Here is a 24968-nt window from a genome sequence, read left to right as displayed (position 1 = left end):
TCGAGCCCCACGACAGACCAGACTCCATGCTGTAGAGCCTGCTTGGAATTCTCCATCTCTCTCTCTCTCCCTCTGCCCCTCTCCCCCACCCATGCTCTCTCTCTAAAATAAAACAACAACAACAATAATAATATGTATATGATTCTTAAAGGCAAAGGGAGGATAATTGTAAAAGAGGTGCTTGGTGGGGCACCCGGGTGGCTCCGTCGGTTGAGCGTCTGACTTCAGCTCAGGTTATGATCTTGCAGTTCCTGAGTTCGAGCCCTGGATTGGGCTCTCTGCTGTCAGCCTGTCAGCGCATAGCCTGCTTCCGATCCTCTGTCCCCCTCTTTCTGCCCCCCCCCACTTGTGCTCTCCCCAAAATAAATTTTTTTTTAATTTTTTTAACGTTTTATTTATTTTTGAGACAGAGAGAAACAGAGCATGAATGGGGGAGGGGCAGAGAGAGAGGGAGGCACAGAATCGGAAGCAGGCTCCAGGCTCTGAGCCATCAGCCCAGAGCCTGACGCGGGGCTCGAACTCGCGGACCGGGAGATCGTGACCTGGCTGAAGTCGGACGCTTAACCGACTGAGCCACCCAGGCGCCCCTAAATATTTTTTTTTAAAAAGAGGTGCTTGGGGGGCGCCTGGGGGGCGCAGTCGGTTAAGCGTCCGACTTCAGCCAGGTCACGATCTCGCGGTCCGTGAGTTCGAGCCCCGCGTCAGGCTCTGGGCTGATGGCTCAGAGCCTGGAGCCTGTTTCCGATTCTGTGTCTCCCTCTCTCTCTGCCCCTCCCCCATTCATGCTCTGTCTCTCTCTGTCCCAAAAATAAATAAACGTTGAAAAAAAAAATTTTTTTTTAATAAATAAATAAATAAATAAATAAAAAAGAGGTGCTTGGTGTCCACAGCCCAAAACTGGTCTCAGGATGAGGGCCTCTCCCCCTGACACCTTACACAGCTCAGGAACTAGGCCCACAGCAGCATGTGGTCCAACCACTCTCCCCGGAAGGGACAAAGCTTCTCTATGACCAGCCTGAGGCCATGGTGCCTGCGGGAGTCTTTAGGAACGAGTCTCCAAGATCCCTTGGCTCCCTGCCTCCCAACTTTCTCCTGCAACCAAGCCCGTGGTGTGTGGGGCCTCTCCCTGAGCCAGCGACCCAGGCTGTGAAGTCAGAGAAGGTAATAAAAGGACTGGAGGGTTTTAGCCTACATGGGAATGGATTTTGGAGGGTAGAGAGGGTGGAGGGGCTGGGTAGGAGGTGGGAGGGCTGTGGAAGGAAGGTCACTGTGGCTTCATGATTCCTTTAACCCCTCCTGAGGAGTCAGTACAAGGGCTGAGAGATGCAGTTAGACACAAGTTTATTGGTGGAGCTGCAGCGGAGTCCTCCCTCTCTCTGGGATAGCCGAGGGCACAGCACCAACAGAGGGATGGACAGACAGACCCCCAAAAGGACACATGGATGGTGCAGACTCAGAGAGACTATAGCACAGCCACATAGGCACAGAGACACACAGGCCACAGCACCAAGAAACACACACACACGGAGACAAAACCACAGGGCTAGAACACACGGACAAAGTGCGGGCTTTGGGGCTCCTGCATAGACAGAGCGAGGGCCACGTGGGGAGGGGGCCCCTGCTGACCTCCCCCAGGCATAGGCACACCAACAGCACACAGACAGGCAGATGCCCCCAGCCAGCCAGCCAGCCAGCCTGCCACACAGACAAATGAACTGCATGGAGAGGACGCTTGTGCTCCCCAGACCATAGAGTGGGGACTGAGGGCCTTCTACACACCCCCACCAATTGATTCCCATTCAGCCTGACTCCTGCCCGCCCCCCACACCCACTTTGGTCTTGCCCACTGGGGCTGGGGGCTGGGGCGCCGGCAGGTGGAAGGAGGGAGAGAGGAAGGGGTATGGGCCCAGTTCTGTCCCTTTTTGGAGAGCGGGGAGGCAGGTACTGAGAGTCCAGGGCTGAGCCAGGGCCTGGCAGTGGGGTGAGGGCAGGGCCTCGGCTCAGGCCTGGGGGGGCTCCCGGCAGCGCAGGCACTGGGCCATCTCGGGCTGGTACTGCTCAACCTGCAGGGTACAGCTGGAGAATCCAAACCGGGAGTGGAGCTGGGATGTGGCTTCAGCCAGGACAGCTTCAGGGTCGGCCGTGGAGTCTGTGGGAGAGTGATAAGAGGCAGCAGGTTCCCAGGGGAGTCGGGAATCAGGCAGGGGCCAAGATAAGGCCGGGTGAAGGGGGACCCAATGGCTTGCACAGCATTAAAGCCAGGTTTGAATGAGAAGCTTTATTTTCTTTCTGTATTGTATGAACAGCATAAAAATGCCAAAGAAAAGGTTGGGGAGACTCACCCCCTAATCAACCATGCTACCAGGCTAAAACACCAAACCATTCTTATTTTTCTATTCTCTTCTGCTCTTTGACTGTTAACACGCAGCTGTATGTTTCAGCAGCCATAGTACCCGACTTTCCAAGACAATCCAGATGTTAAATATTTTCTCCCATTGTCCCTCTAGAGTTACCATCAACTATCCTACAAAGTATAATATTTTTGGCATCCAAATTGCATGTCTCTGATTGCTTCTTGCATCTGGAAGAAACTCAAAAATCCTTTGTCAGCTTGTGAGTCACCATATATATTTTTAATAGTTGAATCATAATGTAGATATAATTTTACATTCAGCTTTTTTCTCTTAGCTTTATACCATAAACATTTCTCCTAGTTGCCATACAGTGTTCATAATCATCATTTTGAATAGTTCCATGTTACCCCATTGTCATAACTTACCTAACTGTGCCCCGTCACTAGACCTATAGGTACTAGTCATCTGTTTTTTTTTTAAGTTTATGTATTTTTTTTGAAAGAGAGAAAGAGAGAGAGAGAGAGAAAGTGTGTGTGTGTGTGTGTGTGTGTGTGTGTGTGTGTGTGCATGAGCAGGGAGAGGGGTAGAGAGAAAGGGAGAGAGAATCCCAAGCAGGCTCCGCGTTCTCACTGTGGAGCCCCACACAGGGCTCAATCTCAAGAACCGTTAGATCATGACCTGAGCCAAAATCAAGAGTCGGACGCAGAGCCACCCAGGTACTAGTGATCTTTTAAAGGGTTGCTGATTCTCTGCACTACCTCAGAGAGGGGGAAACCTCCCCTCCAGAACACCCTGTCCAGGGTTCCTTGTCTCCAACATGCATGTGTGTGTGAGAGAGATCAAGAAAGAGACAGAAACAGCAATTCAGGCTACCTCCCTAGGTTTGGAAGGGGAGTGTGGGGGGTGGGGTTGGAAGATGGGGGACTGTTTCTAGGAGGTAACTGGCTAGGGCCAGTGAGGACTCACCGATAGCCAGGTGTGCGGAGGCAACATGGTAAGTGAGCGTAAGGGACCACAGGTGCAGCTCATGAGTTGCCCGGACTCCTGGCACTGACAACAGTGTGTCCCGCACGGGCTCAAACCCCACACTTCGGGGGGAACCTGCAAACAGCATCCGCCATGCTTACTGCCAGGGCCACTCCTGCCCAAAGGCAGCACCCCCAACCAGACTCTACCTCTCCTACCCTGTACCTGCTTACCATTAACCCCCACAATTCCCCCTGTGCCTGAATCCTCCTTCTAGCAATAGGCCCCAGGGCCTAGACCTTCTCCCAACATTCTCTTCAGGGAAGAGAGGTGGCTCAGAGCTGGAGGGAGATCAGAGAGGGCCCTGGGCAGGGAGAGTGGCATCTGATTTACCTTCCATAAGGACACGAAGAACATCTCGAAGGGTGGGAGCTGTGGATCCAAGGGCACAGATGGAGAAGAGGAAGGTGCTGATGGGGTCAGCTGCCTTGTACTGAGGCTATAGAGAAAGAGATCTCTAAGCCCAGGAAGCAGGAATATTCCAGTGGAAGATCTAGGGGTGTCTTGGAAAGACAGGACCCGAGAGGCCCCTGAGAGCCCTGCTAAAGGGGAAGGGACCATGACCTGGGGAGCTGGGAGTCGGCGGGGAGGGAGGTCAAGGGTCCTGGGAAGGAGGGGACGGATGTGGAGCTGGGGAAGGCAGGCTGGGGCAGGCTTGCGTGCACAGTACCTTGAAGTAGATGAGGACAGAGGCGGCCAGTACCCCAAGGCTCTGCAGGAGGTCCCCCAGCACATGCACAAAGGCTGCCCGGACGCTGGTGTTCCCCAGGGGCAGGGGCTCCCCCGGCCCCTCCTCCAGCGGTGCATACTCCGCCCCCCTAGACCCGTGGCTGTGGGGGGGCCCGGCCTGGTGCAGCACAAAGGCCATTCTGAGGGGGAAGCAGAGCGGCTCAGCCCAGGTGGCCTGTTTCTGGCCTCCTCTGCCCTATTTCCATGGCTCTCCAACTCACCTCCCCAGGAGCCCTTTCTCCACCTATTGTCTCCCTGTTTTCCCAACCCGGGGAAGAAGACAGCATTGGATAAGAGAGACAAATCGTGCAGCCTGGGGGGAAAAATACCGTACATGGTGGAGGAGACAGGGATTCAGATCCTGACCCTGCTACTTGGACAGCTGTGTGGCCTGGGCAAGTCACACGACCACTTCTTGGGACCTATTTCATTAACTGTACACTAAGGGCGACACAGTCTACCTCATAGGGTGGTTGTGGGCCTTAAATGAGACAGTACTGGATGAAAACCCCCCGCAGAGCAGCTGGCACACAGTAGGCCCTTCATAAATGTCCGCTGACTCTGACGTCTAGGTCTCTCTCCTGTCTGTTCTCAGGCAGCCCTGGGGCAGACAGTTGAGAACCGTGTGTGCGTGTTGCATGCCTGTTGGGGAGGGGAGAGAGCCAGCTCTCCCACCCTGGAGGAGGACCCCTTGCCCTGAACCCCGCATGGTGCCTGCTCCATGCTGGAACGTACAGCAGATTGGCACAGACTGCGATGCTGGCGGTCAGCAGCATTGCACCCCCCTCGATGTGGTAGTCGCTGTGCAGCAGGCGGATGAAGGCCAGGTACAGGAGGATGCCAGTGACCATCCAGAGGGAGACCACGGAGGCCAAAGCCCCCAGAGTCTCTGCAGGGGGAGACAAGCTATCAGAGACCCGCCCGGGACCCTAGGAGGTACCTTCTGGTAAGATCAGAGGCTCACTGGGCCACGCAGGGCCTTACCTGAGCGGTGCCAGCCAAAGGTCATGGTGCGGGTGGCTGGACGGGTTGAGAGCCAAAGGGAGAAGAGGCTGCCCATCATGCTGCCCACATCCGCCAGGAGGTGGGCTGCATCCGTCATGATGGCCAGGCTGTGCGCCAAATACCCACCTGCAAGGGCAAAGCAATGGACGGTCTGGGTCCAGTTGGAAGATATCATGCTCCGTGGTAGTGTGTGTACAAGCATGGAAAGATACTGCGGGGACGTGCACCAAAATGTGAACCGTGTTTTTCCCTGGGGATGAGATTACAGGGAGTTTTTATTTCCTTCTTTTCACTCACCCACGTTTTCTAGTTTTCCTATAATGACACATTTTGATATCAAGAAAATAGGACTTTAAAAAGACCAGCTAATGCCGAGAGGCCAGCCCTGGCCCTCTGCCCCCAGACCTCGCCCTAAATACCCCTCGGTGCTATCCCTCACCCTCTCCCACTTCCAGAGCCCCGAGCACCCAACTCCCCACCCCAGCCATCCCTTTCTCTGCTTGTCCACCCAGGAATATTGTTGGGATGCTCTCTCTGGGTGGAGAGCGGCCGAGGCAGGTGTCGAGAGGATGGGGTCAGAGGAGCTGCTCTCCAACTTACCGACCACCTCCCCGGCCATGAAGACGCAGCACACAGCACAGGCCGCACACAGCTGCCTCTGCGCCTGCAGCCTCTCGGGGGTGAGGCCCGGCGGGGGCAGGGGGTCCCTGTGGCAATGGTGGAAGGGCATCTCCTCAGGTTTAGGTTCCTCAGGGAGGGGCTCCGAGGGCTCTGTGAAGAGACTGAGGCAGGCAGCACAATTCAACCTGGGGCTTGGCTACAGTTGAATCTGTTCCTCACTCCCAGGCCCTCGGTCCCCCAGATGGCCTTCATCAGCTATGGCCCCGCACTACCTCTGTCTGTCCCCAGGCTTGCTCAAACCCGGGAGCCTCGGGGACAGAGGGCCACATGAGAGATGGGGGCTAAGCAAACAGCTCGGATCCCAGCTGCCCTTTTCCTTTCATACACAGAGCCACAGAATCTCACAGCTGCAAAGCACCATAGAGGTAGTCTAGTCTAACATTTTATTACAGAAATTACAAGTCTGAGGCTCAGAGAGGGAGAGGACACATGGAGGCCACACAGCTAGTTCATGGTAGAGAGCCGACTCCACCATAACCAATTGATAGGCACCATAAGGCACACAAAGTCAGCAGGATCATGCTGATCTCTGGGAGCTTTTGGTGAACAAATGTGTACCTAAGTACTATGATATGTAGCAGAAGGTAGCTATCGCCATCAGAGCAGTTAAAACAAAGTGCTATCAGCGCTCAGAGGACAGAGGGGTAGAGGAGTCCAAGAGGAACCAGGGAAACAACTGAAGGAGGCACCGAGAGAAGGGCCTTGAAGGATGGGGAAGGTGTTGATAGAGACAGGGTGAACATGCCAAGCAGAGGCAATATGACCAGGTGGTGTCAAAGTGTGAGGCCAGACGAAGCACGTGATCCTGGTCTGAGTGCCTCTCTCCCAGACCCATCTCCTCGTGCCTCCACTCCAGATCCTTCACCTTCTCTATCTAGACATGCAGCTGAAATGTGGCCATTTAAGAGAAGAGTGGAGGGCCGCCTGGGTGGCTCAGGCGGTTGAGTGTCTGACTTCAGCTCAGGTCATGATCTCACAGTTTATGAGTTCAAGGCTGTCAGTGTGGAGCCCGCTTTGGATCCCCTCTCCCCCTGTCTCTGCCCCTCCCCTACTCACACTCTTTCTCAAAAATAAATAAACATTTAAAAAAAAAAAAAAAGAAAGAAACAGAGAGGAGGTGGAATGTTGGGACCCAAAAAGTCTGAGGATCCAGGCATAGAGAACTAGTGGCCGGATTCCACACTGAGGTTGTCATGGGGAGGACGAAGGACAGACTGCTGTGGATGGGGAGGCAGTGGTAGGAGCGGTGGATCTGGAGTCTGCTACATGTTAGCTGGACCTCAGTCTGACCATAAATGCCCAGTGGAGGCCGCCTTAACTGTACCGTGCCGTAAGCCTCCCTTGATAAGTGAATGGGGCTGGGTCCTCACCTGGGATGCCAGAGCTTGAGCTCGGGCTGAGTTTTAGGCTCTTTCTGGCCCAATTCTCAACCCTAGTACTACCCAACCTGAACCCCAACAAGGCCAGAACCTTCCACAGAACAAAGAACCTAACTGGAAAACACAGTCCTAGAAATACTCATGGAGGTGTGACAAAAATACCCACGAGTGAAAATGAAGGCTCCAGATAGAAATGTGATCACAGCAGTAAAGTGAGGAGGGATGCCTGGGGCCTTCTGGCTAGGGAGAGCTCTGCCAAGTGGGTGAACTGAGGTGTGAGGGAGGTGGTGGGGGGGGACATTTGGTGCTTGTAGGGAAAACTCAAGTGCTGGCAGGTAGGTTAGTTTCTCGGAATTTTCTTCCAAGACTTAGAATCTTGGTGTGTATGATTCTGGGTGTGTTTCCAGAGGAGACAAGGAGGTGAGGGTGGCTTTGAAATCCATCCTCATTCTTCAATGAGGTAGACACATAGTTGGGTGCCCAGGACTCAGGTGGCCAGGCAGTGCACACATAGCGAAGCCCAGTCTAGTGGGGGAGATAGATGTGTCACAAATGACTTACTAGGCAAGGAGGGGTTTGGGCCAGGGGGATTTATGAACAAAGGACTTCGGAGCACCAGGCAGGGAATGATGGACTGTAATGGGGGTGAGGAGAACGTCACAGAGGGAGAGATGTTTAACACGAGACCTAGGTGAAGAAGGGGCTCCGGACACATGGAATGCCAATGACAAGATAAGTGGCTGGGAGTTTTAAGTGTCAGGAGCCAGGGCAAGGGGCTGAGGAGGAAAGTGAGGGCTCAAAGGAACATCAAGGGAGATATACTGATTGATTTCATATATCCTTCCCTAGCCCTGAGATGACCTTGCTGGTGTATATTAGCCTGGGAGGGAGAGAGGAGAGGAGATGGAAGGATCCAGAATAGATCAAGCCACAGAGCCCCTCCAGAGAACTTTAGGGGAGGGGCAGGTAGGTAGGGAAGAGCCTCTTTCAGAAAATACTGCAGGATTTGGTGACTAATGGTCATATGAGAATGAAAATGAGCTGGGAGTCCAAGATGCGGGTCTGGATAGCAAGCAGAGGCTGCGTGGCTTTGGGGCAGTGGGCAAGATGCCTTTTTTGTAAGGCACAGAGTAGCTAGTCATCAAGGTAGCCACCCATCAACAGGCTGCTCCCTTTTGTTATGCATGAATTGGGGACTAAAGAAGCCTCATTGTTGGGGTGCCTGGCTGGCTCTCTCGTTAGAGCATGCGACTCTTAATCTCAGGGTCATGAGTTCAAGCCCCACATTAGGCGTGGAGCCTACTTAAAAAAAAATACATTAAAAAAAAAAGAAGCTTCATTGTTGGTGTGGGTGTTGGGGGGGGGGGGTTGTCTACATGCTGTTTAGAGAGAAGGAAAGGCAAGGCAGTTTTCTCTTGCTGGCCCTCTGAAACCCCCAACAAACAACAAATAATAGTGGGGTAGAGGGGAGGGTTAGAGGGGGCGGGTGTGGGCAGGGGACAAAGGCCTGAAGCAGAATCAAAAGGATAGGTGAAGAGACGCCAGTGCCTGGGCTGGAGCCCCCACAGCTGCCCACGTCTGCAGGCCCCTGCAGGAAGGAGTCAGACGGGAAGTCTGTCCTCCCTTCTGTTCACCCACTCCCCCACCCACTCAGGTTTATGGCCCCCACCCAGGGAAAGAGCGAGAAACACACAGAGGCATCACATCAGAGACAAAGGGAAAGGTGTTCGGAGGGAAACAGAACGATTATGAGAAATGAAGAAAGAGGAAAAGCCGGAGAGCCTGTCAAATTTCCGAGACAAACGGACGGTCAGCCAACAGACAAAATGGCCAGTGGAGGTGGCCAGGATGGGCCTGGCGCGGCCGCTCTGAGGGACAAGGCGGACAGAGCTGGCGGGCGCCCGGCGCGGGAGGCCGGCGGGACGCGGAGGAGGTTCTCCGGCCGCCCCCGGCCCGCTGTCCCGGCCGCTCCGCGCGCCTCATTTCACACCTCGCCGCCCCCGGCCCCGTCTGTGCGGAGCCGGGAATACCCCCTGCCGCCCAGACCGCACCTGCTCCTTCCCTGCCACCCCCTCGCTTCCCGGCGGCCGCCGCCCCCCAGGGGCCGGGAAGAACCGCCGTGGAGCCCGGGCCCATGGCCCGGGTGCGCACAGCTGGCCATGGCTGGAGGGGGCGCCCCGAGGCGCACGGAGGGAAGGGCCAGGGGCCTGCAGCGGGGGCTCCGAAGCCTGGGAGGCGAGGTGCTCCCACTGCCAGGGCCCTGGAGCAATGCAGACATCGGGGCACCTGGCGCGGACTCCAGCCCGACGGAGGAGCAGTTACTCGCGGAGAAGTCAGATGCGGCGAGGGCGGCAGAGAGGTCCGGAGGCTTGGGGGACCGGCCGGGGAGCCGTTTTGCGGGACCGAGAAAAAGAAGGTGGCCGGGAGGAGGCAAAGCAGGCTGCTGGGAGGGTCGGGGGGTGCTGGCTATGTAGCCGGGGAGGACAGAGCCGGGCGCCGAGAAGCTGAGGGAGTTGCGGTGCGCCCGGGAGGCCAGCCGGGGCCGCGCCGAGAAAGAGACAAACGAAATGGACGGATGGCATGAGGGTGGCGCCCCCGGGCCGAGGGCCGGCCCAGGTCTGTCCTACCTCTTCAAGCGCAGGCCGCCACCGGCGCCGCCGCGGTCCCGGGGGCTCACCAGGCGAGTGGTCTCCGAGCCCCCTGTGGCAGGAGAGGGCTCCATGTCACCGCGGCCCCGACCGTCTAGGCCCCACTGAAGAAGCGAGAGGCGGGGCCGGCTCTGCACCAAGTCCGAGCGTCCAGCCGACCCCCGGACTCCCCGCAGGGCCGCGGGGCCACCACAGTGGAGGGAACTGCAGCGGCTGTGGCGCCGGGAGTCCGAACTGCAGATCCCGCGGCCTTTGGAGCCCCGCCCCGCGTGGGGCGAGCTCCCCAAGCCCCGCCTCCAGGCTCCCGGGCCTCTCCCCCAAGCCTAAGCCTCACCCCCCGGAGCCCCGCCCCATTGCCAAGGCCCCATTTCCCGGCGCCAGAGCCAGGTGGGGGCGACGCGAGCCCTCTGCGCCCCCGCAGGGTTCTAGAGAACGCCTTATCTCTATAGCCCCACCCCCTGGGTAAACTAGCCCCGCCCCCACCCAAGCTCCGCCTGCCGGCTCCGAGCGGTGTTCCACAAGCCTAGGCACCTCCATCCAGAACAACCGTCTTCTAAGGAACACCCCCCCTTGCAAGCCTGCACGGGGTCGTCGCTCAGCCCCCCACACGGAGGTAGAAACAGGTGTGGGTCCATTATTACCCAGCTCGAGAGAACCAGAAAGTGTGGGGTGAGCAGTGACACATCCGGGAGAACTCCAGGGACTGCGGCCAGAAACCCCTCTGTGGAGGATGTGGGGTCGGAATTTGTAAGCAAAATCTGCTGCCAAGCACTGTACCGCTCATTATCATTTATTTTTATAGAGACATTGGGTGACAAGCTTCCTGCTCTCCTCCAATCCATTACTATCCCTATTTTTCGGATGAGTAAACTGAGTTGCCGAGGAAGAAGCATCTAAGGTCATGCAGCTGGTGAATAAAAGGCTGGGACTGGAGCCCCCTCCTCTTTCCCTCTCCAGTTCTGGGCGCTGCGCTGGCGACTGAAGAGAGCGCGCGTCGCAGTCTTGTCACTCAGGCTGGGGCAACCGGAGGAGGAAGGAGCCATGCCACCTCTCTGGTCACAAGCCACTGTTCTTGGAGGGAAGCTGCAGCTTGTCAGCAGGTGATTCTTTACCTCTGAATCCCTAGCACCTGGCGGGGTATTACCTCATTTTGCCTCATTTTAACGGAAGCCCCAGGGGAAGGAGTGACTTACAGCAAAGTGGGTGGCCAAGCCTGGAGTCAAACCTTCAAACGTTCAATGCTCTCTGCCCCTCACACCTGCGGCCACTGTAGGATGAAATGGGGGTGGGGATTGCAGTGTGCCCTCCAAGCTGTGACACTCTGTGAAGAGTCTGGAGGAGGAGGGAGAAAAGTGAGCTTGGAAGGGGAAGCGTGGAGGGTGGGAGTGGTTGGTGAGTCCGGCAGAGAAACCCATTAATCAATGGGCACCCTTCATGAGGAACACACTGGGGGGTCCGTCATGTAGGGTTCTGGGAATAGACACCTAGCCCCGTTATTATCCCAAACATTGCGACCGCGTGTACACCCCCAAATAAACCATCAAACAAACATCAGGAGCACGTGCCAGATAGAGTGGTTGGAAGAGATGGGGTTAACCCGGGAGAGCTTCGCGGAGGAGGTGAGGCTTGAACGGATTAGGCGAGCTGGGCGGCGGGCTGGCTGTTCGGGCGGGGGAGAGTGAGGCCCTTGCCAAGGTTTGCGGGCGGCGTGCGCTAAGGGAGCGTAGTGCTCCGGGGAACGGTGCGGAACGTTAGAACCAAAGGGTCTGCACTAGCCCTCGGCGCCGCGTCTCCACCCACGCCGCGCCGAGGGCCAGAGCACCCTCCCCCAGACTCCCCGCGGAAGGCCCAGGCCAAAGCCCACGAGTGAGGGTGGGGGTCCTTTCTCCCTCCAACCTCCCCTAGAGGAGTGGGGCCTCAGCTCCTTCCTAAGGTCGTGGGGGTGCAAACTGAGATAGCAAGAGGGGAAGCCACCAGCCAAGGTCACCTTGTAGGTGCTTGTTAGGGCGGGGTGGAACTCAAGCCCAGCCCGCCTGGGTCAGGGCCCTGGCACGTCCCTCTTGGCGCCGTCGGTTTTCAAAACTCTGAATCGGGCCTGGGGCTTCCCCATTTCTGAGACCCCGCCCCCCGGAAGTAGGATGCGGAGAGGCCACCGCGCACTCCAGGGCTGGGATGCTGTAGTCTCACCCGAAGCAGCCGGGGCAGGCAAGCTCGAGAATGGGGAGAAACAGCGGACCCCTGGGCGGGGAAGGGGCTTCTTCTAGCCGTGCCTCAGCAGATGACGACAACAGGGGACCTAACAACAATGGCTTCCTCTGGGGGATTTCCCTTCCTGGGCAGTCCACAGTGCGCAGACAGCAGTCCCGGGTTCCCGAGAGGGGGCGCAGACGCCGGCACACGCCCGCCCCGCCACAGGGCAGGGAGCGAGCAGGCGGCGGGGAAAGAAGCGTGGGAGCAGGTGGATTACAGGGCTGCCCTCTGCCGCGCGGCTCCCTAGGTGTTGGGCCTTGGAACGTGCCGCCTCCAGAAACCGAGGGCACCAGCGGGGAGAATACCAACAGTTGCCTGTGCTTGGAAATTTATGCAAGAAAAGCCTGGCAGCGAAAGAGACTGCTTGCACCTGTTTCTCAAAGAGCCACCAAGTGGCCCTATGAAAATCTTTGCAAAGGGTCCTCTTGAATGCCAGGTCTGAGAAAGGCATTCTACACCTGGTTAGGAGCTACGAAAATTATGCAGGAGTTAGAAGGGCAGCTTAGGGCTGGCCGTAAGGAACTGAAATCTTGTAAGAACTATTCATTCAACATTTACTGAACACTTATTTCTTGCCATGTACTTTGTTAGGATAACTGAGGAGTCCTGGTGAACAAGATAGGTGCATTTCCTCCCCCTCCTGGCTTTAACGTGATTGCAAGAGATTTCTATTCTGCAGTCTTTGGTTACTGATTTACCCACATGTTCTTAATGTCTGTCCTGTCCTGCCTCGGGTATCAATTTTCTCTAAGGAGATTCCTTAGGCCACTTTGAGTCCCAAAGGGCTGAAGGAGACAGGAACCCCTGGAACTTCCCAGGAGGATAGGTCGGTGGTAGAGCAGAGGGTGGGAGAACGGGTCAGAAGGCAGCTTCAGGGAACCCAGCCTGGACCAGTTCATACTGAGAGAGAAAGAGAGCAAAGTCCAGCCCTGAAGCCAGGATTTAGGCTGGGCTTGAGATCTCAGACGAGATTTGGAATCCAAGCACGCAGGCAAGGGGTTAATTAACACTTGAAAGGTCCAAGCCAGGCTGAAAGGTACGGGCAGAGGTAAAGAGGGCATCCAAATTCTGCTCAGGTGTTACCTCCAGGAAGCCTTTCGGGCTTCCCCACCAGGCTGAGTTATGTGCTGTTTTCTGGTGCTCTCAAGGGCTGCTGTGCTTCTGTGCTGGCAGCACTCAGCACATTGAAACAAAATGATTTGCTCCGCCGTCTCCTCACTAGAATACAAGCTCCCTAAAGGCAGGAATTATCTTTCTCATCACGGTGTCCCAAGCGCCCCCTAGTGGCTGACACACAGTCCTTGATGAAGCCATCCCAGGAAAAAGGAGCTGGTTGTTGGGAGTGGAAGAAAGCTGGAGAAAGCAGGATTTTAGTTGAAGATAGACAGGATGAACGAGGGCTGCAGCTTAAATGTCACCTCCTCCGGGGGGACTTTCCTGACCCCCAGCCTAGGTTAGTTCTCATGTTACACATTCTCACTGCACACTTCGTTTTCTTCCTCAGCATTTATCAGACTGTAATTACATCTTTATTTGGGAATTGTTTCTTCACTTGGCTTCCAGCGTACCCTAATCTGGTTTTTCTCCTATGTCACTGGCTGTTTATTTTCAGTCTCCTTTGCTTGTTCCTCATCTTCTCAACCCTTTAATGCTGGAGTGGTCCAGGACTTGGTCACCCTCTTGTCTTTCTACACTCCCATAGAGATATCTAGTCTCAAGCCTTAAAAATACTATCTAGAAACCACAGAAAGCAATGGTTGTTGAAGCTCAATGGTAGGTAGATGGGGGATCACTGTGCCATTCTTTTTTTTTTTTTTTTTTTTGAAATTTTCTATTTCAAAGAACTTAAAAAGGGGGCACCTGGGTGTCTCAGTTGGTTGAGCGTCAGACTTCAGCTCAGGTCATGATCTCGCCATTCCTGGGTTCAAGCCCCATGTCTGGCTCTGTGCTGACAGCTCAGGGCCTGGAGCCTGTTTTGGATTCTGTATCTCCCTCTCTGTCTCTGCCCCTCCCCTACTCGTGTTCTGTCTCTGTCTCTCTCTGTCTCTCAAAAATAAGTAAACATTAAAACGTTTTTTAATTAAAAGACCTTAAAAAAATAAAATGGCATCTATACGATGATCCCCAGATCTCTCATTGAACTTCAAACTCAAATACCCAAATGTCAACTTGACCTTACCTCCTTAACATCTAATAGGCATCTCCAGGGGCGCCTGGGTGGCTCAGTCAGTTAAGCGGCCAACTTCGGCTCAGGTCATGATCTCGCGGTCCGTGAGTTCGAGCCCCGCATCGGGCTCTGTGCTGACAGCTCAGAGCCTGGAGCCTATTTCGGATTCTGTGTCTCCCTCTCTCTGACCCTCCCCCGTTCATGCTCTGTCTCTCTCTGTCTCAAAAATAAATAAACGTTTAAAAAAATTAAAAAAAAAATAATAGGCATCTCCAGTTTCATTGGTCTAAAACCAAATTCCTGATTGTCACCCCATCCCAAATCTTTTCTTTCAGCTGTCCTCCCATGTCTGAACATGGTGGCTCTGTCCTTTCATTTGCTTAGGCCAGAAACCTTAGAATCACCGTTGATGCCTCTATTTTCACCCCACATCCAATCTGTCAGCAAATCCTGCACCCACCCTGGTCCAAACCACCATCATCTATCTTCTTGATTATTGCAGTAGCCTCTTTGGTTGTCTTCCTTTTTCCACCTTTATTGCCCTACAATCTAGTCTCAATCCAGTGACTAGGCACCTAGGCCAGGTCCATCACCTCCTCACGTCACTCAGTACCAGCCAAAGGTTTTCCAATTGCCTACAAAGCCCTATAGGCCCCTTGTCTCATTTCATATTACTCCCACCTCCCTCCCCAGCCACTGTGGCGTTCACGCAGGTCCTACAATATACCAGGCATTCTTCCACCTCAGGACCTTTGCATTTCCTCATCTATATGTAATGCAATCTGTCAGATGTCTTTATGACCCACCTGAGGACCTGCTTTAGGTCTTGATTCAAATATCACCTTTACCACCTCTCTCTGCTTATCCATTTAAAAACTGCGATCTTGGGGTGCCTGAGTGGCTCAGTTGGTTAAGTGCCTGACTTTGGCTCAGGTCATGATCTCACAGTTCATGAGTTTAAGCCCCGCATCAGCTCTCTGCTGTCAGTGTAAAGCCTGCTTCAGATCCTCTGCCCCCTTTCCCTTCCCCTACCTATGCTCTCTCTCTCTCAAAAATAAACATTAAAAAAAAAGATTTTATTTTTAAGTAATCTCTACACCCAACATGAGGCTTGAACCTACAACCCCAAGATCAAGAGTTGCCTGCTCCACCGACTGAGCCAGGCAGGCACCGCTGAATTATAGTGTTTTAATCAGACTGCTTTCCACCTAGCCCTTAGGGATGAGCTCATTTTATGGAGGTAATAGTTTTTATTAGAAATACTGAAGGAGAAGAAGTGAGACAGAAAATTTCAGAGTTCTGACTGTTTAGGGAGCCCTGGCAGGGATATTTTGGATAGTGAGAGGGCATCATGAGGGTACTGCGTAGGGAAACAAGGAAATGGGGTTCAAAGAGGCTGAGAGAAGGATATAGAAAGGGGATAGAATGACAATTTGCAAATCTTCCTAGAGGAAGGATCTTGGGTTTTCCCTTCTTCTCAGAAACAAAATGAAAACCAGCTTCTCTCTTTACAAAATTGGGAGGTGATCAGATGGAAAGGATGATGATGATGGTGGTGACAATGACAATGACAACACAGCACTTACCATGTGCCAAGCACTGTTCAAATTAAATATTTAGTCCTCCTAACAACCCTAAGAGGTACACACTACTATCAAAGTTGTAGAGGTGAGGTGGCTGTGCTCTGTCAGTCTGCCCTTAGGTCTGCAGTCTGGGCACAGAGGACAGGGGTATGCAGCAGCCTCTCTGGCTGGAAGCCCTCCACCTCCCACCCCAGGCTGTCTGCCCCAGGGACGACAGGCAAACAAACTGGGCCAATGATGTTTCTGGGCACATGAAGTGAGCAAGCCTCCAACTGGAGGGAGGTAAAGAAGGACATTACCTGACATCATGAAAGGAGGTGAATGTCAACTACAACTTTGATCTCTCTCTAGACCTCAGTTTTAAAGTGAGAAGGGGTGGGGCGCCTGGGTGGCGGAGTCGGTTAAGCGTCTGACTTCAGCCAGGTCACGATCTCGCGGTCCGTGAGTTCGAGCCCCGCGTCGGGCTCTGGGCTGATGGCTCAGAGCCTGGAGCCTGTTTCCGATTCTGTGTCTCCCTCTCTCTCTGCCCCTCCCCCGTTCATGCTCTGTCTCTCTCTGTCCCAAAAATAAATAAACGTTGAAAAAAAAAATTAAAAAAAAAAAAGTGAGAAGGGAGCTGGTGTGTATAAGGAGCAGTCACAGCACAGACACTTAACTTAGAAGACTTAGGTTAGGTCTGGACCTTACTGGTTGACTCTGAGCAAGTCAATCCTTCTCTCTGGGCCACAGTTCCCTCAATTACAAAATGAAGGCATTAGATGGGAGTTAAGACTCGAGGTCTTTTCCAGCTCAAAAACTACACAATTCTAGAACCTAGTGGCTGGGTATGACAAATGATGATCTCTCTCTCCCACTGCATATGCTCAAGAGCATGATATTTTGGGTATAAATATGCCAATGTCTGCTGTCTGTCTGTATATGGGTATTCCAGCTATATGACTAAAACTTTAGCTGTTTGTGGGTAAATAAGGGATGGTTCTCTCTCCAGGAGAGACCAAATGGCTCTGTGAGATAGTAAACTATAAGATCAGTGACTTAAGGGCAAATGATTCTAGAAAAGGTTTTAGTTTGAAATCATTCTTTAGCATAGTTATTTTTTTGTTTCTGTTTTTTCTGTTCTTTTTACAGCAAGTCTAATTTGGTTTTGACATCAACCCTGTGGAGGCACAGGTTTTAACAGAAGAGGGAAAAGAATCTCAGAGATTAAGTGACTTGTTCAAGATCACACGGCTCACTGGAGCCAGAGCCAAAACCAAGGTCTAAGGCTTCTGATTCTGAGATTGTGTGTTCTTCCTGGTACTGTGCTGGGTGTTAGAAGAGACCATGTGCAGAGAAAAAGAGCCACAAGGGGTCTGTTTCTAGGTGAAGGCAAAGTGAAGAGGCGAAGGATGCCAGGCTGACTTACCTGCTTTATTCCCATTTCTGCAGCCTGCTGGCTGCAGTGTCTTTTCATTCAGAGGAGAGGCTCAGAAGACTTAAAGATAATGGCTATTTCAAGAGCCAGCAAACTATGATTAGAATTAATTAGAATGTCAGAGGGCAATGATAAGAAGTAATAACATTCTGGAGCCTCTGGCAAGATCTGGAAGATATTTACTAACTCTTCTCAGAACCTAATTTGCCCTCTTTCTCCGGGCTCACTTCTACTATGAAGCAGGGATGTGATCACAGCACCTCTCATGGTTGCTGTGAGAATCAGAAGATATTATTAGGTTAAAGTACCTCTGAAAAGACACACAACATTTGCTTATTCATTCAACCTACTGACATTCATTGAGCACCTACAATATCCCAGGAACTGTGTTAGAAACTGGAGGAAGACTAAGACAAACAAGGAGCTCAGAATCACCAATACTATCTCCCCTGCTGCCTTATTTTTCTTAACTCCTTATGTCTCTTCTTGTCCAGGATCATATGAGGAAAAGAGGCACTGAGTCTTCCAATTCCCCAGCTAAGTGCTTCTGCCCTAGGGAATTCTTGCTATGGCTCAACCTCTAGGCCAACATTGCACCAGCAGAGGGCTCCCCCTACTGTAGCTCATCCAACAAATCATTAACTCACTTGCTGTGAACCAGGCATGGCTCTAGGTGCTGGGGAGACAACGGTGAACAAACATAAGGTCCCTGCCTTCATAGAGTTGTATTTGTTGTATTTTGTACTAGGGAAGGCAGACCTTAAACAAATGAACACACAAATAAACATACATTCACAAATCATGGTGAAGGTATTATGAGGTAGGGAGAGATAAGTGGAACTCAATTTAGAAGGCCTGAGGATAGCATACCTGGGTGGCTCAGTCAGTTAAATGTCCGACTGTTGATCTCAGCTCAGGTCTTGATCTCAAGAGTTGTGAGTTTAGGCCCAACCAGTTCTGCAATAGGCATGAAGCCTACTTAAAAAAAAAAAGGGGGGGTGGGGGGGGTGTCTGGGTGGCTCAGTCGGTTAAGTGTCCGACTTCAGCTCAGGTCATGATCTCACAGTCTGTGAGTTCGAGCCCCACGTCAGGCTCTGTGCTGACAGCTCGGAGCCTGGAGCCTGCTTCGGATTCTGTGTCTCCCTCTCTCTCTGCCCCTCCCCTGCTCATGCTCTGTCTCTCTCCGTCTCAAAAATAAATAAAAATATTAAAAAAAAAAAAGTCTATCTGAGGATACATGAAGCTGAGATCCTAGAAGGATGAGAATTCAGCTAGCAAATAGCCGGAGGAGGAATCCTCCAGGCAGACTTAGGCCCTTGATGTGAGAAGGAACATGGTGCCTTCAAAGAACTGACAGAAAAGCAGTGCAGCAGAGACCAGAGCAAGCACAACAGTGATGCTTAACAGTGCTTAACAGAGCTAGAGTAAGAGGTGGGGGCCAGACCACGCGGGGCCTGGAAAGTAAGTGCTCTGCACTTCTGGTGCCTTCTCCTGTCTCCCCAGTGTAAAGAAACAGCCTGGGTTGGTCTACTAGTCCTGACAACCATGATGGTGATGAAAGGCTGGAAGTTAGCTAGGGAAATGTATCATAGTACGAACCACCAAAAAAAAAAAAAAAAAAAATTGTCAGCTTCAGCTCCTTTGCTTTAGGTGATTAACCTATAAACTCCTCTTACCCAGAATCTATCAACCGGGTAACTGGGTGGTTGATGCCAAAGATTTTCATCCCCACCCCATACGCTGATCACAGATCTACAGAAATAAATTTGTTAATTCACTGGTCATTGTGCCTATAGCATATGGACTCCTTAGTTGACTCGGATGGCTCACATCTCTTGGGATGGATACTGATTTACCACTTAAAACCTAGAAGAGGATGTAAATGTGCACAGAAGACCGTATAAAGGGAAGAGAGTGATAAAAGCCACATGAGGTATAACAGAGAAATATTATTGAAATCACAAAGCTCTTTCAATCACATGTAATGGAAGCCATTGAGTGCTCCTCTGTAAAGAACACCAAAATTAAGAAGTCGTAAATTATAAGTGGTGGAAAGACTGCCTCCTATAGGAGATCACAGGAAGTGAAGTCAGGTGGAGATTGGTGCTCTCAAGCCCTGCCTGTGGGGATGTAAATTGGTACCTGTGGTACCTTTCTGGGAAGAAAGTTGGCAACAAGGACTAAGAGTCTCAAAAAATTTTACTTTGACCTATTAATTTCCCTTCCAGGAATCCACCTCAAAGGAGCAGGGAAGAGATTTATTTGAAGATTTATAGATAAGAATTTTCATTATAAGGTTTTTAACACTAGCAAATGGCTAGGAACAACTTAAGTATCCAAGCTGGATTATATAAATACATTATGGCACATCCTCATGATATAATAGTATTTAAATGAAGTTTTTGAAAAACAGTAGTGACTTTTGGAAATGTTCAAGCTATCGTTTTAAGGGAACGTGCAAATTAGTAATTACAATATAGTAATTGCTTTGACAGAGCAAGGTGGGAACAACTGGGGGAATGAAGGAAGGATTCCCAGGAATACCGACCTTCAAGCGGGTCTTACAGGATGTGTAGGAGTTTCCACGTAGAAGGGAAAGAAAGGACGAAGTGGAGGCCCCTAAATTCTGCCAAAAAAGACTGGGAAGTGAATACACCTCTTGAGAAAGGATTGCAGGAGCCATACCTCTCACACAGCCACAGCGAGCAAGCCCATCATCTTAACCGAGTCGTTAAGCCGATCAGGACTGGTGATCCCCTCCCACGGGAGAAGGGATGGCCCTGGAGGCCACGCCCAACGGAAGAACTGGGGGGCGTCGCGGCCCGCGGGGCTGATCCCTACGCCCAGGCTTCCTTGTGAGTGAAATAAGTCCCAGCCTCCACGCAGCCTCATCTTCCAGATTTTCCGGCGGCGCCAAAAAGCGACCCGGAAGGTTGGCGCGGCGCACAAGCGCGGTTGCCCACTGGACTTCGGCGGTGTGAAGTTTCACACCCGGATGGAGGTTGTGCGAGGCCTCCCCAGCCGAGGAGGGCGACTCTGAGGTAGAAGTAGAGCGCCAGGCCGGGTGCGGAGTCCACACAGAGCCAGAGGGCTCTGGGAACCAGAGCATTACCTTCCGAGCCTGTGGCCTTGGCTGCCTCCCACCCTCTGGGGCCCTGCTCCCTGGTCCCTGTCTGGTCGGCCCCCGCAGCTACTCCTTTCGCTTGGGACTTCATCCCTGGAGTCACCCCTGTGTTCTCCCCGCTGCCCGCGCTCCGAGGTTTGAGAGGGGAGGCTAGGGAGAAGAAGGCCTCTGGCCTAGCTGCAGCAGCGTCCTCCGGCCTGGCTTTTGGGACACCTCACTTCTCAGGTGGCTCAGGCTTTGGTCTGAATTGTTTCTCTCTTGGGAATTGTGCATCTCCCCGATTCCAGACCCAGCCTGCACGAGGACTGGGCTGCCGTGGCCTTTCCAACGCCACAGTGAGCTTGGACAAGCCGTCTCTTCCGGGACTAGTCGTTCTGGACAAAATCCGCTTCTTCCCGTGGTTTGGGCCTTCCCTTGCTTACACCTCTCCGCGACGCGGGGTGTGTCTGGAGGGCTGTGTCGCTGAAGGGAAAGGGCTGTGGCTGGGAAATGTGAGGAGCCGTTTCCTCTTTAAAATTTGAATTTGGATGTCCTTTCTGGTCACCTGCACTCTCCTGCTAGTCACAGAGCCCGCTCACTGTTGTCTTGCGCTTGTCCCTTTGTAGTCATTTTACTTGACTGGCCAATGAAGGCATTGGGTTTCCTGTCACTAGGAGTCTCACTTCTCCGTGGCCTCCCCTGTGGCAGTTCTCACAAATGCATCTCCTCTGACCCAGATCATGGCTCATTTGGATGAAGCGGCCCACCGGCTGTCCAAAAGTGGCACAACCCTCTATGCGGTGCTGGAGCTTAAGAAGGGCGCCTCACCCGAAGACATCAAAAAGGCCTACAGGTTTAGACTTCAGCCTCTTTCTAAGCCCTGGGATTTCCCCCCCTTAAACCCTTCTCTTTCTACCTTGCTTTCTGACCCATTTTTAAACCCTCGAGCCCTCACTTTGGGTCAGACAGGGCCATCATCCATTTCATTGTGGCGTGGGACAGAATTTAGACCTGGGTTGCTTGCCTCCATCCTTGGCACCACATCTCATGCATTCTTTCTTCACATCCAAAGGCCTGTCCCTGTCGTTCATCCTGCCCTCCCTCCCCAGCCATTCCCTAGCCATCCTCTCCCTCCTTTTGCGTATTGCCTGGGTAGGAACCTGGCCTTGAAGTATCATCCAGATAAGAATCCAGGGGATGCTCAAGCAACAGAAATATTCAAAGAGATCAACACAGCCCACTCCATACTGAGTGACCCCAAGAAGCGGAAAATCTACGACCGGCATGGCTCGTTGGGAATATATATATATGATCACTTTGGCGAAGAAGGCGTCACTTACTATTTTACACTGAATAGTTGTTGGTTCAAGGTATACAATTCTTCTAGTCCTTTAAGAATAAGGAAGGGGGCGCCTGGGTGGCTCGGTTGGTTAAGCGTCCAACTTCAGCTCAGGTCACGATCTTACAGTCTGTGAGTTCGAGCCCCGTGTCAGGCTCCGTGCTGACAGCTCAGAGCCTGGAGCCTGCTTCAGATTCTGTGTCTCCCTCTCTCTCTGCCCCTTCCCCACTCATGCTCTGTCTCTCTCTGTCTCAAAAATAAATAAAAACATTAAAAAAAAAAAAAGAATAAGGAAGGAGGGGTGACCCTCCTCTTCTTGGAGAGCTAAGCCTCCTCTCCTAGGACAAATGCTTCTCTCTCTTATTTTCTGGGTGCTGGGGGGATTCAGGGAGGGGAACTGGAATGGAAATCTAAAAGAACTGCTGGGTCAAGGCCATTCTTTCCCACCTTTCAGACACTTGTCCTCCTGTGTGCTCTGCTCACCTGTTGCTGTTGCTGCTGCTGTTGCTGCTTTTGCTGTGGAACACTTAAGCCACCATCTGAGGACGTTGCTAGAAGATATCAGCAGAATGTCCAGAATCAGCCTCCCAGGTCAGGTGAGGACCATAGACAGGGCCTGAGGTAAGAACTGGATTAGGAATGAAAGAATAGTTGGGAGTGAAACCGTGAACCCCTAATATGGGAGACTCAGGTCAGTATTGAGGCAAAGTGAAGAAAGAGAAGGGGATACACCCGGTTTCTGAGGGGCTTTTGCCACCGACTGACAATTTGAATGTAATATCGGCCTCTCATGACTGTTAGGCTAAGGAACTGGGAGTCGGGGGGAGTTAAGGTAAGGAATGGGTGGGAGAGTGCCTAGAAAAGGCAATAGTTGGAGACAAGCTAGAGGATGAAGTTTACTGCCTTTACTCTAAAGGAAGATGACGTGCCAGATTATCCCCGCCCCAAGCAGTTAATTTTGTGTGGCTTGACTGAAGTTTACTGTAGTGCCACCTAGTGATGCTGACGAGTAACTGCAAAGTGATGCTTTTCTCACCCCGGGACTAAAAATTGTTATTAATTGTTCATATATGTGGTTTTCAAATTCCACCATAGGAAACAAAAGAAATTTTAGAAGAGAGGACGATGATAATGAATTTCATGGCTAAAAGATTAAGAGGAATGAGGTACCTATGAAAACTGAAATGCAGCCAGAATCAAGGGATAAGAAAAGAAACATAGACTAACTTCTGATGAGTCATTAGTAGAAAGTTTATATTTTATACTGTGGATTTCATGTGTTTATATCCTTACCCACAGAGGGCTTGCTTTAAATTCTGGATCATCATTCCTTCTTGTTAGTAAGATGCCAACTTCTTTTGCCCCCAGGTGCTGACCCAGTGAGGGTGCCTTCTGCCACCCAATCCACTGGACACACCGAAGAGAGGAGCAAGTAGCCCTGTCCTGACATTGACCCTGATTTGCCCCTCTTCTTATAAGAATCCAAACTTCGGAAGCATTGATGGCATCTATCCTAGTGACGATGCCACCTCTGTCCTTGATGGTATCACTGACCCTGGCAATACAGGGTCACCCAGCCACTCTTCTTTTTAGCTCCAGTCCCAATTTTAATCTGTTTAGAGAGCAGCCTTCCCGTCCCTACCCTTATGAGGTCTCAGGCAGTGGTGACAGACTTTTCCCCAGCATTCTTTTTCCTGTGCCTTCCTTGGGATTTGAGCCAATTTCAGCCGGTAGGGTCCCTTAGCTGCTTGCAATATCTCCACCAAGATCCTGATAAGTGAGCAGGGTGGATCCTTTCCCAGAGCTACTATAGCAGCTAACCTCCTTTGTTGCACCTCTGCACCAAGAACTCTAACCCATCAGCCTCATTCCTATGCCAGCACACCTTTCTGGGGCTGGTCTCACGTTCTTCTGGTGCCCATGCACTTGTCGCTGTCAGCCTTATTCCATGCCACCATGAATCAACCCGGGCAAAGTATGAATGCATTTGAGATGTAGGGGTAGTTCTCCCACCTTTGGATTCTCCCTGGACTACACCACAGCACAGCATGCCTTAGCATGGGTCCTATGAGTTAGCTGAAGCTCACATATCAGTGCCTGCTTGCCTTCATCCTTTTCACCATGTCTTGTGCAGGCTGATCCTCATATATTTTGTTCTTAAAACAGGGGTGTGAAACATGTGATAGGGAGAAGATTATACTTTTCCAGACCCTTTTACCACTCATGCCTCTTCACACTGCCTGGTTGGTATAGTCTCCACACCATTTATTTTCCTGTCCACCCAAGGTCAAAGCTAGTAACTCCTCAAACCTCTCTCCTGACTGGGAGAAGGGGTAAAAAATGTCAATAAATAAAAGAGCTTTTGTCCAATCCCAGTGCATCTGTTGGGCCTAAGAAAGACTAATTGTGCCTGGGATCGAGCAAAAGGCCCGGGGAGAAAAAGACAGAGGGCCAGTGCTCACATCTGAGACCAGCCTGCCTTGGAGAGGAGGAGGCCAGGACAACTGTAGAGTTGGGGCAGAGACTTCCCGGAGCCTTGTGATTATGATTTTGTCAGTGCTCTAAAATTTCCCCAGAGACCAATTCCCCTGGTACCCAAAATAGGTTCCTGGCACTCAGGTCCCTTCTGCTCAGCTCAACTTCTCTCGATTTCCTAACAAATTTAAAGTCCTTGGAGTGGCTCCAGTGATGTGTTCATGGACCAAATTCCCACACTTTTTCAGAGGCACGCTCATGAGGTCGTTCCAGGCCCTGGTGCAACTGCCAGCTCTAGCCTCCTTAGCTTTTTTTTTTTCCTAGGGTGGTATAAGAAGGTTCTGGGCAAGAACAACAATGGACCAGAAGTGTTGGACCAGAGCCTTTCTCTCTAGTCGCCAATGCCCCTGTTCTGATTTATAGGGATCAGCAGAAGAAGGTAAAGGTCACTGGCTATGCCTTGGAGGCAGAAACTTTCACTGACTGTAGGTCTGGTGAGATCTTTCCTGCCATCCTGAGTCACGTATGGCTCCTCTCATCCAGGCCAGTTTAGATTGTGTATCACTGCCATGGAAGAAGAGCCCAAGGCAGAGCATGGGGGTCAGGGGCTCACAGGAGCCTTCTGAGTGTGAGCGCCTGGCACCTTTGCAGACCCACCTTTCACCATAAACAGTGAAGCTCACCCCTGCTCTTGCTTAAGGGAGTCACCCATTCCCGAGTGAGTCAGGGTCACTCACTTGGTGACAGCTGTGGCTCGCCTTACATGAGCTAAATTGGGAGTTGGAATGTCATGCAGATGCCCCTTGTTCCCTACC

General features: G+C 52.1%; 2 protein-coding genes across 6 annotated transcripts; one reads left to right on the top strand and one right to left on the bottom strand.

Annotated features, from left to right (window-relative positions):
• Nucleotides 1–1324: 1324 nt before the first annotated feature.
• Nucleotides 1325–20039, bottom strand: SLC30A3 (solute carrier family 30 member 3). 3 transcript variants are annotated; one of them, XM_043604286.1, is made up of 8 exons: nt 9802–10154; nt 5715–5896; nt 5094–5240; nt 4845–4998; nt 4051–4249; nt 3714–3819; nt 3321–3455; nt 1885–2149 (listed from the first exon to the last, which is right to left on the bottom strand). In XM_043604286.1, exons 1-8 carry the CDS (start codon nt 9894–9896, stop codon nt 2001–2003), a joined length of 1167 nt encoding a protein of 388 aa, XP_043460221.1. In that variant the 5' UTR covers nt 9897–10154; the 3' UTR covers nt 1885–2000. The 3 variants fall into 3 exon arrangements, with proteins under 3 accessions (XP_043460223.1, XP_043460220.1, XP_043460221.1); XM_043604288.1 differs by lacking the exons at nt 4845–4998; nt 9802–10154 and adding an exon at nt 19922–20039 and having other exon boundaries at nt 1325–2149; XM_043604285.1 differs by lacking the exon at nt 4845–4998 and having other exon boundaries at nt 1325–2149; nt 9802–10172.
• A 128-nt stretch (nt 20040–20167) lies between these two features.
• DNAJC5G (DnaJ heat shock protein family (Hsp40) member C5 gamma) lies at nt 20168–24048 on the top strand. Of its 3 annotated transcripts, none has more exons than XM_043604281.1 (5): nt 20168–20277; nt 21077–21192; nt 21496–21709; nt 22133–22274; nt 23047–24048. In XM_043604281.1, the coding sequence occupies exons 2-5, from the start codon at nt 21080–21082 to the stop codon at nt 23112–23114; spliced, it is 537 nt and encodes a 178-aa protein (XP_043460216.1). In that variant the 5' UTR covers nt 20168–20277; nt 21077–21079; the 3' UTR covers nt 23115–24048. The 3 variants fall into 3 exon arrangements, with proteins under 3 accessions (XP_043460216.1, XP_043460217.1, XP_043460218.1); XM_043604282.1 differs by having other exon boundaries at nt 22774–24048; XM_043604283.1 differs by having other exon boundaries at nt 22133–22299.
• Nucleotides 24049–24968: the final 920 nt, after the last annotated feature.

The sequence above is a fragment of the Prionailurus bengalensis genome, chromosome A3 (assembly GCF_016509475.1).
Source record: "Prionailurus bengalensis isolate Pbe53 chromosome A3, Fcat_Pben_1.1_paternal_pri, whole genome shotgun sequence".
Taxonomy (NCBI): Eukaryota; Metazoa; Chordata; class Mammalia; order Carnivora; family Felidae; genus Prionailurus; species Prionailurus bengalensis.
The sequence above is the reverse complement of the archived record's forward strand: the minus strand, read 5'-3'. Positions and strand labels throughout refer to the sequence as shown.

What these genes read in the sequence shown, in the direction of transcription:
- SLC30A3 (XM_043604285.1), bottom strand. Translation starts at nt 9,896, where the DNA reads ATGGAGCCCTCTCCTGCCACAGGGGGCTCGGAGACCACTCGCCTGGTG. An exon ending in TCTTCGTGTCCTTATGGAAG is followed by an intron (nt 3,456 to 3,713) that starts GTAAATCAGATG and finishes TGCTGTTTGCAG; the next exon opens with GTTCCCCCCGAAGTGTGGGG. An exon ending in CTCCGCACACCTGGCTATCG is followed by an intron (nt 2,150 to 3,320) that starts GTGAGTCCTCAC and finishes ACTCTCCCACAG; the next exon opens with ACTCCACGGCCGACCCTGAA.
- DNAJC5G (XM_043604281.1), top strand. Translation starts at nt 21,080, where the DNA reads ATGGCTCATTTGGATGAAGCGGCCCACCGGCTGTCCAAAAGTGGCACA. An exon ending in GACATCAAAAAGGCCTACAG is followed by an intron (nt 21,193 to 21,495) that starts GTTTAGACTTCA and finishes TTGCCTGGGTAG; the next exon opens with GAACCTGGCCTTGAAGTATC. An exon ending in TGAATAGTTGTTGGTTCAAG is followed by an intron (nt 21,710 to 22,132) that starts GTATACAATTCT and finishes CCCACCTTTCAG; the next exon opens with ACACTTGTCCTCCTGTGTGC.